The sequence below is a fragment of the Mytilus galloprovincialis genome, chromosome 1 (genome assembly GCF_965363235.1).
Source record: "Mytilus galloprovincialis chromosome 1, xbMytGall1.hap1.1, whole genome shotgun sequence".
Classification (NCBI taxonomy): Eukaryota; Metazoa; Mollusca; class Bivalvia; order Mytilida; family Mytilidae; genus Mytilus; species Mytilus galloprovincialis.
This window is the reverse complement of record NC_134838.1, coordinates 110,137,098-110,157,886: the sequence shown is the minus strand read 5'-3', so window position 1 is coordinate 110,157,886 and position 20,789 is coordinate 110,137,098. Positions and strand designations below refer to the sequence as shown.

Here is a 20,789-nt window from a genome sequence, read left to right as displayed (position 1 = left end):
TCATCTAGCTCATTTTCATTTGTCTTCATTATAGATCTATTTTTTATCTCATAGTCATAATAAAATTAAATCGACTGTCATGTCCTCATCAAGCATGTTGTCTCTATGTCCTTATACATTCTCATACATAATCAATACTAGAATGGCATTGTGAAACCAGCATCTATAATTAATTAATGACATCCTTTCATTCTTTCGCCGTAGATTTCAATGGTGTAACTGATTGCAACGACCAGACATAGATTTTGATATAAAACATCGATGAATAGAACTGTAATATTGGACTTGAGACAAGAATAAAGTTTGCTATTCATATTCATTTTAGATTTGACAAGGAAACGAGCTCAAACAAAGCAAAATATGTCGATAGCTGTCCATTAACAGAGAGTCGTATAAGGTCAATTGTAAATGTCTTCAAATTGTAACGTCAGAGGACGAAAATTCGAATCAAATTTCAAAACAAAACACTATACATTAACCATCAAATTTATTTTCACTCTCGAAACAAATGTTACTAGTATAATAAGATAGACATAATACGACTAAAAGGGTATACTATTTCCTTTTGAAACAAATATTCAAATACTCAATATACAGGTTTTATCAGAAAGTAAGAAGGGAACTAGATGGAATGAGTATAAAGAAAGTACCATGATTATAACATTCTTAAAATTATACTGTTAGAATTCGTCATGGTAGGTTTACGGGTGGTTTCATAGAAGGTGGCTATACAGGTGCTTTTAAGACAAGACAAATGCGAAATAGTCTTTGGATGCATACTAAAAACGTTGGATAAAGACTGTGAAATGTGGGTCAAAGTACTATGAATAAAATGTAAATAATGTTATATGTATACAATACACTACATATAAACTACAGCAGCGGTAGTAAATATGACAACTACTACAACGGCAGTGTACAAATCTTGTATTTCCAAAGATATCTATAAGTTACGAAAGCCTATTAGAGTAACAAAAACAAAAAACAAAAAACACGTAAAAACGAGATAAATATTTTTTTGTGTGTGACCCTAATAGGCTTTCGTAATAAGTTGACTTTCATTAATATTTAAAATACGTCAATAAGAATCCGAAATGCAATACTTTTAAAACCAAATCGAACATTGAAAGTATGCGTCTTACACTAATAAAAAAAATGTTAATATTATATGATCAATTATTCAACATTTATAAGTAAATTTGATATATAAAAGAAAAGAAAATATTAGCTGAATAAAATATACATACCTTACAGGTGATAATCCATGTGATTGATACGGACCAATGTCGCAGAGAGTGAACAACTACTATAGTGATTATCTTTCAGACATTTATTGAGTTTTTAAGTGTTAGTAAATAAATGAATTACTATCGAATATTGAGATATAACTTCAATCACAACAGGTTAATACATTAAAACAGTTTGTCTCATCAGGCTTTGGCAGAGACAAAGCATGTGCAAATGGAGAATACGTGTTTAATTCCCACAGTTGGTCTATAAATGCACCCAGGCAGTTACAAACGTTGTTAAAAGATATAGGGTACCAGTAAGTTTTGGAGAGGTCTAAATGCTGTTAATGGAGAAGGCATACTTCAAAATATGTGACTTTAAAGACGGATGGAACAAATAATCAAATATACTTAGACAATAATAGCGTTTTGTGCAGTTTATGTGTTGCTCATTGTTAAAGGCCATGCAGTGATCTATAGTCGTTAACTTTTACTACATTGGCAAACCACATCTTATTTTTATTAGAATTTATAAACCAACGAATACACCAAAGCAAAGAGCAACACGAACCCACTCTCAATAACCTGTGAGTGAACATACCGATTACTAGTATGTCTGACATCCTGACGTAAAAAAGTAAACAAAGAGTCACTCACAAACATATCATAAAAGTCCTCGGACTTTTATTTGTTTGTGAGTGAATTGGTCGAGTTTATACACCAATAAATTCCTTTAAAAGCACGTTTAATCATATATAAAGGTCATACGAATTGTCAGTCAAAAAATCTAAATGTACAAAATGAGAAAGGTATGCCTGCAGATTAATTCTATTTCGTATAAATTTCTCTATTGATCTTTCTGAAATTGAAAATTTAAAAATATGAACCAAGATTATAGAGATTGAAAATACAATCAAAATTTGAACAAACGAAATATTATCCGTATTGACAAAATAACAGTTATTAAATCACTATAATAATATCGAAAAGAAGTCATGTACTTTCAGTCAGTACCAAATTCAATAAAATAATACTTAAAATACTTTATTGACAAAATATTTGACTTTCTATGGAATGAGAAACCAGATAAAGTAAGAAGAGACAGTTTGTCACAACTACACAGTATAGGAGGTCTTTAATGATAAGCATAGAACGGTAACATTAAAGGTTTGGAATTAATATGGATTAAAAGGTATATCAAGACTAATTCAAAATTTGTGAAACTAATTCTTTTATTTTTATAGATAAATGATCATAAATATTTAAAACATAAAATTTCAAGGCCCTTATAAAAAGTGGAAAAATCCATTTTGAAAAGAAGTGTTTTATATGGTTGGTATTACCTTCCTATTGCACAATACTCTTGTATACAAGATAAATTTCAAATTAACACATTTAATTTGTCATGTATGTGGGAGAATGATGAAATAATGATTTTGAATCAATTTTATTTTTTTACCAGGTATTAGATAAAAACAGGTGTTTGTGGCTGACTGACATTTTGAATGAATAGGGGAAATTTGAGACTTGAGAAAAACTTAATGATGTGTATACAATATCAAAACTAATTTCCTTTCGTATCAAGGCATCATTTCTGTAATACAAAAAAACATATTTGAACTATATATATCATGTTTTAATAATTTAGAGAAGGTAAAATGTCAAAAAAGAGGGACGAAAGATACCAAAGGGACAGTCAAACTCATAAATCTAAAACAAACTGACAACGCCATGGCTAAAAATGAAAAAGACAAACAAACAACAGCACACACGACACAACATAGAAAACTAAAGAATAAACAACACGAACCCCACCAAAAAACTAGGGGTGATCTCAGGTGCTCCGGAAGGGTAAGCAGATCCTGCTCCACATGCAGCACCCGCCGTGTTAACAAATCCGGTAAATAGTCTAATTCTGTAGGTCACATTCATGAAAGGGAAGGGGGTTGTAGTTACGACGTAAGGAACATATCCGATATCATTTGTGAAACGGTTATTCCATAACGGTCAACCAACTCGTGATGGTGTCCGTAAAATTTACGAAGGGATGATTTCAACTTCACCATTTGGAACTCTTGGTTTAATAGCTTCAAATTATGCCTTCAGTTATAAAATTATATTTTAAATCTCAAATAGACTCAAATGATATGATTTTATATTTCAAATATACTAAATGTATATTAAATATTTAAAAAAAAAATGTGTTAAATTGTCAATACAATGTTCAAATTATAATCAGAAGAATATTAATGTACTGCCTTTTATGTTACAAAGCACAAAAAAGTGGCTTCTATAAAGAAAATAACAGAATTTTATGGAAAAAATATTTCTTGTTCAAGATCAATCAGCAAAGCAGTATAAATGCATGCAGTTTAGATAATGTTTGAAGTCAGAACATATATTCTGGTCTAGGTCATATACATCTAGACTATGGGAAGACTTCTGGATTTATAAAAATATACAAAAAGATTAAGTTGAACATTTGAATTTTGATTTTGTTTTATTTTATATTATAAAGAAAACTGATTAAAATGATAAAGACATATTACTAGAAAATTTTAAGAAGCAAACTTCCTAATAGAAAAATATAGTTAAAATAATAGCCTGTTACATGCATTTAAACAACAAATATTTGAACATGATCATATAACACCAGTTCTTGTGTCTCTTCATTGGATCCTGGTGCAGTACCGAATACAATATAAACTTCTTTTGTATACTTTCAAAATCCTGCATGGCATAACACCCGTCTATCTTGAAGAACTCATTAGCGCCTATCAACCGTCAAGATCTCTTAGATTGGAAAATGCAATGCAGCTTATACAACCTCGTGTACGCACCAAAATCTATGAAGAAAGACGTTTCGACAAAGCTACTGCGAGCCTCTGGAACAATCTTCCTAGCCATCTAAGACATGAACACTCAATCGAACTTTTTACGAAAAATTTGAAAACCCATTATTTTAGACTTGCTTTCAGTGATTACATTTAACTTTTTGTACTGACAATGACTTTTTTATACAAAACTTCAAAGGTGTTTGTATTCTGCTATCTCATATTGTATTTTCTTGTGGTCTCATATTGTAGTTTCTTGTAATTTTCTATTGTATTTTCTTGTAGACTCTTATTATATATTTCTTGTAGTCTCATAGTGGGAATATTATTTCTGTAGTTTCAGTAGGAGGTTGTGTAATCTTTTGTTTGTGTAACTGTTGAGGGATCCTGATATAGCAAATCTCAATTAAAGTCAGCATGGCAATTTGATAGCTAGCCCACATAAATGAGCAAAAAAGACCAAATAACTGCTCCAAAACAAAATGCAAACAAGGCAAATAAAAGGGGTTTCTGTGTGTAAACCAAAACATAGTCTCAGCAAATCATACTGGCTTAAAGCAGAAAGACAGTTAGAATAAATAATAATATTTATTAAAAAATCATTTAATTTTGGCCCTTGAGAAACACTCAGCATACAAACGGAATTTTGAGTTCCTGCCTGAGCAAGTCAGCTTGCAACCTTCAGTGTAAGGAAGAACCTGCCTGCCCGACAATGCGCCAGCCGGGGAATGTGAAGCGAGGGTTCTCCACTTAGGTGATGAGACTAGGCGTCTCATCGGCAGCCAGGTAGTGCAAGGGTCTGCCTGGGGGATAGCCCATGTACTAGTGAAGTAGCAGGGGTCTATCAAACTGGCACTGGAATAAATTTGATAAAATTTGTCCCCGAAATGCTTGGGGATGAATGAAATTTTAGAAATGACCAGTGATAAAATTCCATTAAGGAAAAACTGAAATAAAGAAAAATATATATCACTAGTTTAAGCTGAGTTGTTTCTCTAGTCATGAAACAATATTGAAGGTGTTAGGAAGGGGAAGGTGGGAGGTAAATTGAATAATAGCACTGTAAAACTCCATCAACTAGTCAGGCTGCTATGAACCAAGAAACTGATTATACAAAGACCATGCAATTGGCTTTACACACAGATTGGGTACATCTAACATCCAGGGGGAGGAGACTGACCTACTGACCCTCAAATAATATACTATGTATTGTGTAATCAGTATTAAAGAGATCTGGTATCATATTCTGCTTTCCTCTCCTACAGTGATTGTTTGTGACATGTATCTGATTAAGAAAAGATTAGTGTGCCTCCTAGTGAGATTCCAATGTAACTTCAAGGTGTCAAATGTTAGACTAATTACCTCAAGATATAACAAGTGGTCTGTGTATGTTAATTAATTGCATCCATGATGTCAGCATCTTTATCATAAAATTAATTACTTGTAAACTGAAATGGCTTTTCTGTTTGTATAAACAATACTTATATTACATATAAGTAGATATTTATACAAAACTTCAAAGGTGTTTGTATTCTGCTATCTCATATTGTATTTTCTTGTGGTCTCATATTGTAGTTTCTTGTAATTTTCTATTGTATTTTCTTGTAGACTCTTATTATATATTTCTTGTAGTCTCATAGTGGGAATATTATTTCTGTAGTTTCAGTAGGAGGTTGTGTAATCTTTTGTTTGTGTAACTGTTGAGGGATCCTGATATAGCAAATCTCAATTAAAGTCAGCATGGCAATTTGATAGCTAGCCCACATAAATGAGCAAAAAAGACCAAATAACTGCTCCAAAACAAAATGCAAACAAGGCAAATAAAAGGGGTTTCTGTGTGTAAACCAAAACATAGTCTCAGCAAATCATACTGGCTTAAAGCAGAAAGACAGTTAGAATAAATAATAATATTTATTAAAAAATCATTTAATTTTGGCCCTTGAGAAACACTCAGCATACAAACGGAATTTTGAGTTCCTGCCTGAGCAAGTCAGCTTGCAACCTTCAGTGTAAGGAAGAACCTGCCTGCCCGACAATGCGCCAGCCGGGGAATGTGAAGCGAGGGTTCTCCACTTAGGTGATGAGACTAGGCGTCTCATCGGCAGCCAGGTAGTGCAAGGGTCTGCCTGGGGGATAGCCCATGTACTAGTGAAGTAGCAGGGGTCTATCAAACTGGCACTGGAATAAATTTGATAAAATTTGTCCCCGAAATGCTTGGGGATGAATGAAATTTTAGAAATGACCAGTGATAAAATTCCATTAAGGTCCAAAAACTCAGATGGAAACAGATGAGTGCCCCCAAGGATTTAGGAGTTTGGATTTATTCACCTTCAATAAAGTCATGAGAAAAAAAAAAATAATAATGAAAATAATGTTACATACTGATTCATAATAATGTTACTACATGTTTACTAATGATATTTAGTATTTAAAGAGTAGAAGTTAATGTTAAAATTTTTTAGCAAAACTGCATACTGTTGGGAAATCAAACATGTGAATTTTATAAACAATGGTATCCAGCTGAGCATTCAAAACATAAATGCTATTAAAATAGAATTCAGTATCCCAATTTTTGAAAATGTAATAAAAAATGATATTCAGTATTCCAATTTTTAAAAATACTATACAAAAATGATATCCAGTATCCAAACAAGATTAAATCAAAATTTTACATGTTTAAAGATTCAAACATGAGAATACTATCATTATTAAGTCAGTAAACTGTAATTCAATGATGAGAATGATATAAAAAGGATATTCAGTATTCAATAATCAGAATTTATAAAAATGATATTCAGTATATTCAATAATAAGAATGCTAAAAAAATGATATTCAGTATATTCAATGATTAGAATGCTATAAAAATGATATTCAGTATATTCAATGATTAGAATGCTATAAAATGATATTCAGTATATTCAATGATGAGAATGCTATAAAAATGATATTCAGTATATCAATGATAGAGTGTTTCAGTATCAGTTTCTGAAATGCAACAACTGCACCAGATTGGTTGGTAATAGATTTGAACATTAGAAGAAATGCATTCAGTATTCAGAGTGGGGGAGAAACTGCCTGTATAACAATCTGCTAGTTTAGGGAATGTGGAGCGAGGATTCTCCACGAAGAGGTGAGACTTGGCATCTCATTTGTAGATGTTTGTATGCAAGGTATGCATGGGGATATCCTACGTGCTAGTAGATTACCATACAGGCATGAGAACTATAAATTCATTATTCAAACAGGATAAATTTTCCTAAACAAATTTGTGAAGAAAATGCCACTCTGTTCAGTTGAGGCAATTATAAAATAATACTTTTCAGGCTTAAAAGCTCTCATCATTGAATAAGATGTTATAATATGCAGCTATATAATTAATAATTTTTTAGAGGTGTTTGTCAAATTTCACAGCTATAAAGTACTGTTAGATTCTGGGGTAGATGTAGTATTAAATGCTATGTATACTGCCATCTGCAATTTAAACATTGTGTGAGAAAAAAAAAAGTTTAAAATACAAATACTCTACAGTAAACATCACTATATCCCAAAATATTAATATCTTTAACATCAATAAGAAGATATAAACAATCTCTATAATATCTAAATTAATAGGAAAACTGTATAGATTCTTGGTTTTGACATATTTTAAATGTAAAGTTGTCTATTTAAAAGGTGTATGTTGTCCAATTTTAAGGATTCAAGTTGCTGGAATTAGCTACATCCCGAGTTATGGAGTAGGTTTACAATCATGTTCGCTTTAACATACTTCTGGACTGCTTGGGCACTGATGAAGCTGTAGTTTGTCCTTTATGGTACATCACGATTTACGGAGTAGGTTTACAATTTTGGTTCATAATCAGTAACATACTTCTGGAATGTTTGCACAGGCACTGATGAGGCTGTAATACTGCCTTGTAGTCAATAAGCTAATTGTGCTACATGATCTGATTGATTGGTTGGAGAAATAATATGTCCACACAGATAAAGGAACTGATATATACACTTATGTCCATGTTGAAATGCATTGAGTCTCATTTAAAAAAAAAAAAGTGAATATCTGCCATGTCTGTAATGTAATCCTGTTGAAAACATGGGATCATTCTGAACTTGATAAATGTGAGAACCAGTTCTGAATGTGCTTTAAACCACTGATAAGTTGGTGATACTATGATAAGAATACTGGCAATGTTCATGCTCTGTATAATATGTAGGTACTACTGGGGTACAGTTGAATAAATGTAAAGTTTAATAAACAATAGTGGAAATTATTTGTCCATGCCAAGTAAGTCAAGCTGTAATGCCACATCCAAAGTAAAATGAAGAACTTGATCATGTTGATAATGTCTAATCCTTTTGTTGTAAATCTGGTGAAACCAAAGTGCATACAGGACGTGTCTATGTCTCCATTTCCTCAGTGTTAAAATATGCAATATAAGAAATGAAGAAAGGTGTCAGTAATAATATTATTATTTTTTAAGGCAATATCAAAAGCTGTACTTATGTAATAATCCTATAAATGTAAACTGTATAACAAGAAAATAACTGTTTGACTTATTTAGAATAATTCAAAAACTGAATAAAATTATACTAAAAGTATCTTTATCTTTTTTATCTAAGATCATGAAACTACTAAATAATTATTTGCAGAATGCATGAAAGGCAGGGTATATATGAAGACAGCAAGTAAAAATAATTAATATAAAAAAGGAAATAAGAATAAAATAAAACATTGATCACTATATACTAATCCAATAATAAAAAGAAATAAAAATCAGGATAGGTGAAATTCCAAGTGGCTGTTTTCTAAATAATATTTAAATTAAAGAAGTGAATATTTTTTTTTCAATCTCGTCTCTAGTTGCCTTCAGATAATAATAATGCAAAGAAAACTCCAAGCACCATACATCTGTATATAAGAAATAAAAGTTCAAACAAATATACTTGCCTAGAACAGTTGTGTAGAATGTAAAGCCAGTTCAATATATAACACTCATGGATATCTCTGTATGGTCACAAATTATAGAAGGATCTGATGATATATTAGATTCTGCTCGATCACATAATACTCTCTAACACAGTAACATGGTTAAAAACTTCACATGAAAAACTACACACGTTTGCAAACATATAAACTCAGCTGTGTGTATTTTAGTTAATAAGATCCAAAGGTGAAATAAACAAGATAAGTTCATGTCCCAAGAAGTAGATATCTAAAATTAGTATGGTAGCAGTTCAAAAATAATGCAGCCACATTGTGATTGTCGACATATAATGGTAAAAGTTAATGGTAAAAGTTATGAAGTCCAGTTGAATAAATTGAATAATAGCACTGTAAAACTCCATCAACTAGTCAGGCTGCTATGAACCAAGAAACTGATTATACAAAGACCATGCAATTGGCTTTACACACAGATTGGGTACATCTAACATCCAGGGGGAGGAGACTGACCTACTGACCCTCAAATAATATACTATGTATTGTGTAATCAGTATTAAAGAGATCTGGTATCATATTCTGCTTTCCTCTCCTACAGTGATTGTTTGTGACATGTATCTGATTAAGAAAAGATTAGTGTGCCTCCTAGTGAGATTCCAATGTAACTTCAAGGTGTCAAATGTTAGACTAATTACCTCAAGATATAACAAGTGGTCTGTGTATGTTAATTAATTGCATCCATGATGTCAGCATCTTTATCATAAAATTAATTACTTGTAAACTGAAATGGCTTTTCTGTTTGTATAAACAATACTTATATTACATATAAGTAGATATTAACTTTGTTCTTTAAGTTGTAGTATAACATGCCTTTTAACTATGATTATTTTTTTTTTAACTTTTCTGTTCCTTTTGTTTTTTATAAGTATTTCAAAATTTTATTTCCTTCTTATTGCATTGATTGTTTAAATGTTTAACCCCTCTTTAACTGTATTGATTGTTTTATGTTAAGCACTTAGAGTAATTTTAATTAGATAATGCTCTATATAAATATTGTAAATAATAATAATAATTATATAGGGCAGACAGCTGCTTCAAATCCAAAATCTCCTTTATTGTCATCACAACAACCAGCATAATATATTAGATAAAGATATGTATTAGCTTCCCAAAAGAGAAACCATCTTTTTCCTTTTTTTTTTTAAAGTAGTAAAAGTACTTTTCTTTAGTAAGTTGTTTATATATTTGTATGTCTTGACTTTGTACAATATTTATCTCTATAAATATTTAGATACTATGCATAAAAGTTTGAATTATATGTCTCTGTGTAAATAAATACAATAGCCTATAGTTGCTAACTTCTACATCATGTTGGTCTCTGGTGGAGAGTTGTCTCATAGGCAATCATATGATTTACCACATCTTCTTACTTGTATCTTCTACTGATAGCGTTTTTTCAAACTAATCAAATTACATAACTTCAATTACTAACACATTCTATTTTAGTTGATCAGATATGTGTAGACTCTAAAGAAACTGTCAATTCTTTTTTTTATATCTGAACTTCGCGATCTAAATGTAAATACATGTAGTCAGTTAGTATTGAATTTTAAATCTTGAAGGAAAAAGAGTGATTTAAATTTGTGATAAAATCTTATTTTTGTTAAAACTTATCATATTTTGTTTTCAATTTATGAAAATGAAATATTTCATAATAATATCTGAAAATCTCATTTTCATGGTCTAAGATCTAGAATTTCTCTTGGTAAAATTTTGATTATTAATTTCTTTCTTTTTTTCTCTATGAAAATACTCCACATAACTCTGAGACATGTATATGTAAAATGAATGACTTACATATAAGTGATTGAGTTTTCTGGTTCAATGTATCAAAGGGGTGCATGCAATTATGTTCATTTATGCAGCAAAATATTAGACCGTTGGTTTTCCCGTTTGAATGGTTTTACACAAGTAATTTTGTGGCCCTTTATTGCTTGTTGTTCGGTGTGAGCCAAGGCTCTGTGTTGAAGGTCGTACTTTGACCTATAATGGTTTACCTTTTTTTTAAATTGTTATTTGGATGGAGAGTTGTCTCATTGGCACTCCCACCACATCTTCCTATATCTACTTGTATATCCTTGATTCTTATTTTCATATTTTGTGAAATCATTGCATAATTAATCTTAGAAAGTGAACATATAAAACTAATGAATATATAAATATTTTTCCTTGGGTGCCAGAGGAATAAGTTTGATAATCCTCAAATATGACTCTTTTTTTTGGCTAAAATTTCAAATGATAATTTAATGGACACTCTCCCTTTGTATCATAGTTAAGACAATGACTGCATATGCCTTTTTGTTTGAAATTTTAGGAACTAATAGTTTTTGTATGATGTCAGAAGTGTTATATTCTAAACTAAAACATGTAAACTATGCAAAAGTTTAAAAGTCAATAGACCATGACTGAGGGCATGGGCAAAATAATCTCTATAGAAATGATATGTGCCAATGTTAATACAACTGCAGCAGCATACCAAATATCATGGACCTACTACTACTGGTGGTTCACAACAAACTTAACCTTATCAAAACTTATACATTGTTGACGCTGACCCCTCCTACAGTAACAGCACACCTTAATTTTCTGATAATTCCAATAAGGAGGTGACCGAAGATTTTGTCCCTTGAATATCTTTTTTCTTATTTAAATATGCCATCTGTCATTACAGTTTTCAAGATATAAGACTAAAACATAAAAAAGGAAACATAGTCATTTAAGGCTAATAACTTCAAATATGTGTCACTGATAATTTTTTCTAATTAAAGTTTTATCTGATTATCTGTTAAAGTTATTAAGGTGATAGGTGAAGATGGAAAAAATAGTCAAATTCATCATATAAAGGGCAATAACTCAAATTCCTCTGACAGATTTGATGTAAATGAACAGTTGGTAGATCTCAATATAATGCAGCTGTATAAACTAACATAAGGGTGTATGTGAAATATCACTTTTTGATAAATTCTCAAATTTGGGTACCAACATATGCCTGGGAATTAATTTCACCCACCATTCACATATAATGGTTTGCAAATATCTCTATCCGTTCTGATTCATATATTTCAAAGGAAAATTATAACCCATTAATTAACCCTGAACAATTCAGGCATTTTATTTTGAAGCTGTATTATGGCTACATCACACATATGAGAGATCCATAAGAGGGTGTGACTAATTATTATTTGGGTTACCCATTGATATATTTCCCCAGATGTCAGAAGTACAATCTAGGAAATCTAAAGATGTAAACCACATTGGATAATATATATCAACATCATCTTTACAGAAGATGAAGATTCATGATGCATGGACACATAAATTTCTACCCATTGTATCGATATCTCTATGAAATTGTGCCCCATTGGTAACTTTGTTTGAATTGAGCATCACTAATGAAACTTTTATAGACAAAACGAGCCTCTGGTGCAAACACAAAAATTTCAATCCTCATCTATGATGAGTTTATTGATATATTTGACATTCCAAAATAGTGATCTATACCAGCAGTATATCTTTGTATATCTCATATTACAAGATACCTCCCCTGACATTTCAACTGAGTATAAAGTCTAGGTTTACTGCTATATACAAATATATCTTTCTGTGCTAAATGGGAGCATGCCCAGTAAGTGTTTCTTCTAGAAAACTGCAACATTTTTCTGAAAATTAATTACAATATTGTCCGTCAAATATCCTATAAATTTTATAATTATAGGACAAGAATAAACCTATAAAGATTGGTTGTACTTTATTGGAAAGTTGTTTAACAGCTAGATAGTGTAATAAAGAATTTGCTAATGTTAAAATATAAAGAAAAACATATTTGCTCAGAAATGTAGTATAATAACAACTCATTTTTTCAAATTATTTCCATTTTAATTTTCATCATATGGCATTTATCAAATATTGAAATTTGTTGATAAAAATTTCAATTCTGAACAATAATAATAATAAAATGCTACAAAATACATTTGTACAAACATCAAATATATAACAACATATTTGATATACTTATAACAATGACTAGCACTTGGTTATATTCAAACCACAACCGGTTGGAGTAAATATTTGATTCATTTAATCTATATACACAAATAGGAGCACACCACTAAAGTCTGAACAAAATTTTAGAAATACTCAGTATTACATTATATAGTGACAGGTAACAAAAACCTCCTAAATAAAGTAGTAGGGCCAAAATAAGAAATACTGAAATATTAGCAGTATTTCAGTGTATAAGTCTGCATTTAGATATACAAAAAATCCTGTCATATAGTATATAATACAATAAATTATTGGAAAAAAAACACATTAAAAACTGTAACACCAAAACTGGATTGTCATCATTATTAAAAAAATAAAAAATACAAAAAAGCATTAAAATACTTTTATAAAGATAACTGTAGTCATAGAAAGTTCATTGGACTATTACATTGTACTATGAGTTCTTACCTACCACTACAGTTATCTTTTATAATACAATACAAATTCTTAAATTTGGTAAAAAATATTATCGACATGTTTAACATGTGGGTATGTTGTTGGGAAATCATGGAAAATCAATGATATTTTATGACTGCATACCTATAATAGTCTTAACACATTTTCAGACCATAGTAGCAATCTCTGGAGAAATATAACACTTGACAGGCTTTTCTAAAATGATGTACTGGTTCAAACATAGTTTTGTCATGATCTAGGTTTTTCTCTTGACAAGTTCACATAATTTTTGCATTTAGGTATTCATTGTTTCATACATTTCTTCTTTTTTCAAAATTGGCATCCATAACTCAAAAGTACAGTACATAATGTTATATTGAGGTTTCCAAGCAAGATATTGAACATACACAAAATTGTATGGTACATGAGATAATCTTTGCACAAATGTGTTCCTACCAAGTGAGATAACTAATCATTCTAATCATTCTAATCATTCTCCATAATGTGTATACTGTAATGGTTCCGTCTTTGTGGATAAAAAGGAATGTACTTTCGGCCATATTTCATTGGAATATCTCCCAGCAAATTCTTCTAACAGTCCATGGTCTCTGTAACACAAATAAATAATTGATATAGTGGTAATTTTGGGATGAATCAGTGAAGGGATTAAAACATCCCCAAATTTCACACCCATATAAAAGTATAGGCTTTATTGTATGGTCAAAAACATGAATTGCATTTTTAACAGTAAGATTATGCACTAAAAAATCATTACATATTTTGAAGTACGCTTTTAAAGCTCTTTGGTATAAATCATTCTGAGCATATGAAAAAGAACATGATGCATTACATTGGTTATAAGTATTCCTTTGATTACCAATTGTGCCCTGTTAAAGCAAATTTTCAGCAAATGACCAGCGCATAAATTGAAACAATTCTATGGAGGTGATATGTTAACATAATTTCAACAAACAAATATGATTTGCCTATTGTTGACCAAATGTACTGCAATATTCATTTTATTTAACAGTGTTTAGCAAGGACATTGTTCAATGGGGTCCAAAGCCATTATTTTTTAATTTTCAAGGCAGATGACTTTATTGATGAAGGACACCAATTGCTCAATATAACCTATAGGCTGTATGGACTATATCACATATATAGGTATATGTATGTATAATTACCTAAAATACTGCATTACAGGTTGTGTAATATAGTATATGTGTCTATCATTACCTAAAATACAGGTCCAACGACTTACAGAAAAGAGTGATGATTTGCAGAAAAGAACCAAAAAGGACTGAAAAGGACCAAAAAGAACCAAAAGGACATTGATGTTTTAGGTTAATCAAAGGGGACTAGAAAATTGCAATTTTTTTTGGTAATCAAAGGGGACTAGCAAATTGCAAATCATTGAAGTCTATAAATGTTAAGATATTTTCCTCAAAAGTTTCTCATTACTTTTTTAAACTTATTGGGACCAAACTACTTAAAATACATGTGAAAAATTACAGGTAGGGTCGGATGCCTATCTTATATACTACAGGTAAGGACTTTTTAAATACGTTTTGAAAAAAAGCTCATAAATTTCTTTATGTCTTGTTTTTATTAGAAAATTTAACAATATTGACTGCATTATCTTCCCTTTCCTTATCTGACAGATTTGGCCTCCTAAATTTGTAGATTTAATCAAATTTTAATCACTGTGTGCATTTAACATTTCAATCTGAGAGGAAATGATGATGCTGACTTGTATATTTCTTATATTATCATGCCCATTGCCACCAGGCAATATAACAACATCATCATATAAACAATCGAAATAGTTCTTTTTACTGTTAGGATAAACATTTAGAATATATATTTGTTTAGGGGCCAGCTGAAGGCTGCCTCTGTGTGCGGTAATTTCTCGCTGCATTGAAGACCTGTTGGTGACCTTTTGCTGTTGTCTGTTCTATGGTCGGGTTGTTGTTTCTTTGACACATTCCCCATTTCCATTCTCAATTTTATTTAGAGTTAAATAGTATTTGATTTTCATTTATCTTTACTGCCAAATCTATAAAGATATGACTATATTATATAAACCAGGTGCTCCGCAAGGCACAGCTTTATATGACCGCAGAGGTTGAAACCCTGAACAGTTTGGGAAAGTATGGACACAACATTCAAGCTTGATACAGCTCTGAATTTGGATTGTGATCAAATTTTTTACATAATATGAGTTTCTAACACAAAACAAATGTCAAGATCTTACAAATCTATTGCTCATGTTATGCAATTAAAAATTTCTTCTTCAAACTTTTCAAAAATTTGGAATTTGAGAAAGGACAAGGAACGATAAGCTATTGCAACTGGCCCCCTATTTTCGTTGGAATTAGAATGCATAATATCCAAGAAACATGGCTATTTCTAAAGAGAATAGTGTCTCATCTAACAAAAAATCAATATAACTTTTCTTTTTCTGTCTGAAAAAATTATTAAAAACCTCTCTCTTTCTCATGAAAAACGTAAATTTTATGAAAATCCAAAGTTTTTCCGTCCGTTTGAGCAATTTTTAGCTATGAGCGGACGCGAGTACCACGAAGATATTTCAATGTGTTGTTTGTTGTAAGGAAATAATTCACTGTTTTAAATATATTCGTGGTACTTGCGTCCGCTCATGTTCAAAATTCGAAATTTCTACACGGAAAATTCCTTGTTTTGACGGAAACGTCGATAATATGTGAACTTGCATTTCCGAATCTGCTCGAGTATCTTATTTTAACTCAGGTGATCTTGATTGAGTTACAAAACTTCAATGCTGGGAAGGAAAAAAGCTTTTTCGTTCTTTATCATGTTTACCATGTTACGTTTTTTTTTTTAAGTCCGGCAAAGTAAAGGAACATGTGATTTTGCATCATTTTTTTAAAATGACATTGGCAGTGTTGTCAAAGAACAACCAGCAAACTGTACATTTAACAACACTAAATGAATAAAGACCCTACCAAATTATAACCCTTTTTATCTGTGTACATAGTACGTAAATGGCAACTGGAAATTTAAATCGATTTCACATGGAAACAAAATTAGAACCGAGATTACCTCCCCTGTCAATGGATTATACAGGAAATTATTTGGATTTTTTTTTTTTTAAATGAAAACTGCTACCACCCCCTTTGTTTTGCAATTAGTCCAAAACCTGACATTTCTTTATACATAATTTATAAGTAGTGTAAAGAAGGTAAATTAGATGTTAAATGTTTTTGAATTACTTCCCTTACACTGCTTTGAAATTGTCTTAATTGTCCATTGACTAGAAAAACCTAGTTTTCCCCTTTCTTTTGCCCCTAATTCCAAAAAAATTGAGCAAAAACCCCCAAAGACAATACTAACCATCCCTTCATGGTATGGAAACTTGTGGCATAATTTTAAAGAGATTATTACACTTAAACACAAGTTATTGTTTGAAAACTACAAAAATGCCAGTTTTGGATCCCCTTTTTGGCCCCTAATTCCTACACTATTTGGAATATAACCCCCAAAATCAATCCCAAGCATCCTTAAATGCTATTGAACCTTTTGTTTAAATTTATAGAGATCCATTCACTAAAACAAAAGTAATTGCCCGGAAACTAAATGCATCTTCGGATGACAACGCAGACGACATGATACCATTATAAAACGCAAAATTTTTTTGCGGTCGTATAAAAATATAATACGCTTAAAAATAAATATTTTAATGATAAGATTAAAATCCTTGATAATGAAATAAATGGTAATTTATCATATATATTTATTAAAAAAATATTACTAAAATCAAGTAATTTTCTCTCTTTTTTATGTGTCCACAAATCCCTATAAATGTCAATATTGGTTTGATTATGTATTCATTTATTAAGAGGAATTGTTAACAAAATCAAAAGTTTGTGTATAAATATACATTGATTATAACAAGGATTTTTAAAGCTATACAAATCCTTGATCATAAAATAAATATATGTATGCTCTTTTCCATTCCTTTTCAGTTCTTTTTGGTCCTTTTCAGTACTTTTAGGTTCTTTTCTGTAAATCGTCGCTCTTTTTTGTAAATCATTGGAACCCTCAAATACTACAGTACAGGTTGTGTATTATAGTATATGTGTGTATCATTACCAAAAAATCTGCAGTAAAGGTTTAGTTTTATGGTATATGTGTATTATTACCTAAAATACTGCAGTACAGGTTGTGTATTATTTTGATATGTTTCTAGACGTTTTCTGACAGTTTCTGGTTTATCATCATCCCTTTGTATTAAGTCTTCTCCTGTTACATCATCTTTACCCTGCAGATAATAGATATACATGATATGAGTATTGAGTACTCCTATCAAAAAATGCACAAAGAGGGGGATAGGACCTTTATCAGGACTCAAGGATTTTAATCTCAGGATTTCAGGATTAACCCTTTCAGGATACAGGAATTCTTTTTCCGAATTTCGGGATGTCGGGATTTAAATTTATTTAAATTCTGGACCTCTGGATTTCGTGTTTTTAAGCTTAGTATTTTGGGATCAGGATCCTTCCTAACCTCCTCTACAATTAAAATCAAAGATTAGAAATGACCAAAGATACATATGAAAAATTATTTAAAATTTTTGTTTTGTCTTTTATTTGTCATGTTTGTTAGCAAATGAATAATGAAATAGCATATGACTACTAAGAACCTAAACATATTCTGATCTGGTGTTTTTGAAACTGAAATTATCATTATTGATGTTAAAATAAAAAATGATAGAATTTGTGTATCCTAAGATCTTTATACAAAGTCAAGGGATTTTATAGTGATCATTTTTTTTTCAATATAGTAAAAAGGAGTGCTATTGAGTTTTTATCAAGCTTCGTGATGTGCAAAATTACATACTAAAAAAACTTAATAATCTGAGTTATCTCCCCTTATAAAGCAAAATTAAGCAATTTGTGAATCAATCTTATCAAATTAGATTTTCACGGGATAATTCAACTAACAAAATTCCATTACATCATGGACCTGTTAACCTGACTTTTGGAGAATTGAACTCAGTTTGATAAATTCAGTCATCAAATATATTGACATGAACTTTTTGAGAATTAAACTTTGTATAGTATATATTGGTACCTGATATTATATTTACCTGGACTTTAGGGGGATTGAACTCTGTATGGTATATTCTGCCACTAGGTGCATGAGTCCATCTTCCTTTAATTCTATCAATAATAACCTCAAAAGGAACATTTAAATTGACAACAACATCTATTGGTTCCTTCTTCAGTAGAGCACCAGCCTGGGTAACTGTCCTTGGAAATCCTAAAAAAATATTAACTCAGATATGTAACAATGTCATATTGCAGCATAAAAAGGAAATATCAAATTTTTCTATCACTATTCTCTGAGAACATCTAGCTACTGTTACCTAGCTACATATATATTGTGTGTCACATATTTTTTTATACTTATCAAACCGGCCCCAAATATATCAGAGGTAGTTGAAAACTCTAGAATCAAAATTGGTATGGTTGAACAGTTTACTCAAGGAGCCTCCATTATCTATCACTTGATGTCATATTTGTTGTTTTGCCATCATTTTTTTAATTTTTTAAGCAGCCTTACAGAAAGCAAAATGAGTTAGATCATTTGTAAGAAAATATAGATATGAATCCATGACAACTTTCCCCACTGGCAAATTGGTCCACTTTTAATACATGAGCTGGTGTTATTTTTTTGTAAAATTTACCATCTAACAGCCAGCTGTGAGATTTCATGTTCTGTAATTCATTCAAAATCAAGTCCACCATGACATTGTCAGGAACCAACTTCCCATGGTCAATATAATCTTTAGCTAACTGGCCGGCAGCTGAAATGATATAATCAGTTTAAAATATGTCTTTGAATGTTAGAAATATTGCTGGAAATAAGAGTCAATTAGTGACAACACTTGAAACGATAGAATATTCAGTTAAAAAAATCAGTGAATGGAAGAGCTACATGCAGTACCAGGCTGACAATTTTTAGAAATGTTCATTCTTTTATTTAAATCTACTAATGATCAACATAAACAGGCACAATATCCCAAGGGAATTAGTTATTGACTTGGCAAAAATAAAATGACTTGGCAAAACTCAATATGATAATGAATCCTTTGATTTCATAAATACCTAAAGAAAACACTAAAATGCTGAATATGTTCGGGTTGTTGTCACATCATGCTTTGACACATTCCCCATTTCCTTTCTCAATTTCCTTTTATGAAGATGAAAAAAATTTAGGAGTTTTCTCTTAATATACCATATATATGTCATCTGGAGCATTGAAGACATCAGATTGACATTATATCACCAAAATAAGGACTACCTTCATTATCTGTCCTATTGTTATACACTGTACTCATACAGATATGGATCAAATGAATTCTAGTCACTTTGGCACCTGGTCGAATACACGTATCTTATTATTCTAAGCACCTGGTATACATGGGTATAGTAAATTCAGAACCCAGGTAGTTACAAAAAAATGTACCTTCGGCACACATAATTAACATTATGTTTTGCAAGTAATTAAAGACTCCTTTTTTTTCGTATTTTAATATACCCACAAGGTGTCAAGGTTTTATTTAAACATGTACAGTAAACATGGTAAAGCAATAAACGTATTTACACTTTTGGTATTTAGCTGTATCTTGCCTCCAAATGACCCAAGATTGACTCCGAATCACCTTTTGACGTCAAGCAACAATCACTTTTAAATTGTGACTTCAAATATTTTAAATTATGATGTCAAAGTTTACGGGAACCTGTGTGATTTTAGGTAATGACGTACAAATTTGCATACAAGTGTAAATATGTCTATAGCATTGAAGTTCTGCACCTTATGAATGTGCATCATGGCATTGCACTAGTCGACTAGACTGAGATGTAATGTAGCTTATGAGTACTATATCGACTATCAAAGAACTCACTAGTTTTATTTAAAATCTGGGATCTTAACAAGTCACCACTTGATAAATGTTTCATGTTGAAATCTTTGACAATTCTTGTTGATATGGTGCCCTTGCCTGAACCAGGAGGGCCCATTATAACTGCTCTAAATATTTTTGAAATCATTTGGTTGTTCGTGTTATTAAATGTGTTAAAGTAACAGTTATTGTCATTGATTCATGATAACCCACAAGGCAAACGTCATAGATTTTGACCTCACAGGGTTTGCGATAGTTTGTCGTAATTTGTAAAGATACATTTAACATAGATATAACAAATTAACTATAAATATGTTAGAAAATATGCAAATCGATAATTTAA

The 20,789-nt window shown here is 30.9% G+C and overlaps 2 protein-coding genes across 3 annotated transcripts in view; both read right to left on the bottom strand.

Moving 5' to 3' along the window:
- Positions 1 to 1,365, bottom strand: part of LOC143050965 (uncharacterized) — a 33,116-nt gene extending 31,751 nt beyond the window's left edge. The window contains exon 1 of one of the 2 annotated variants that reach the window (XM_076224089.1): positions 1,248 to 1,365. The gene's annotated coding sequence lies outside the window, so the exon portion shown is untranslated. The remainder of the gene's footprint in view (positions 1 to 1,247) is intronic. The other variant, XM_076224068.1, reaches the window with a different exon arrangement.
- Positions 1,366 to 12,793: 11,428 nt separating this feature from the next.
- Positions 12,794 to 20,681, bottom strand: LOC143050936 (GTP:AMP phosphotransferase AK3, mitochondrial-like). Its single transcript, XM_076224039.1, has 5 exons — positions 20,450 to 20,681; positions 19,229 to 19,348; positions 18,629 to 18,801; positions 17,682 to 17,800; positions 12,794 to 14,108 (listed from the first exon to the last, which is right to left on the bottom strand). The coding sequence occupies exons 1-5, from the start codon at positions 20,592 to 20,594 to the stop codon at positions 13,991 to 13,993; spliced, it is 675 nt and encodes a 224-aa protein (XP_076080154.1). The 5' UTR covers positions 20,595 to 20,681; the 3' UTR covers positions 12,794 to 13,990.
- Between the last annotated feature and the right edge of the window lie 108 nt (positions 20,682 to 20,789).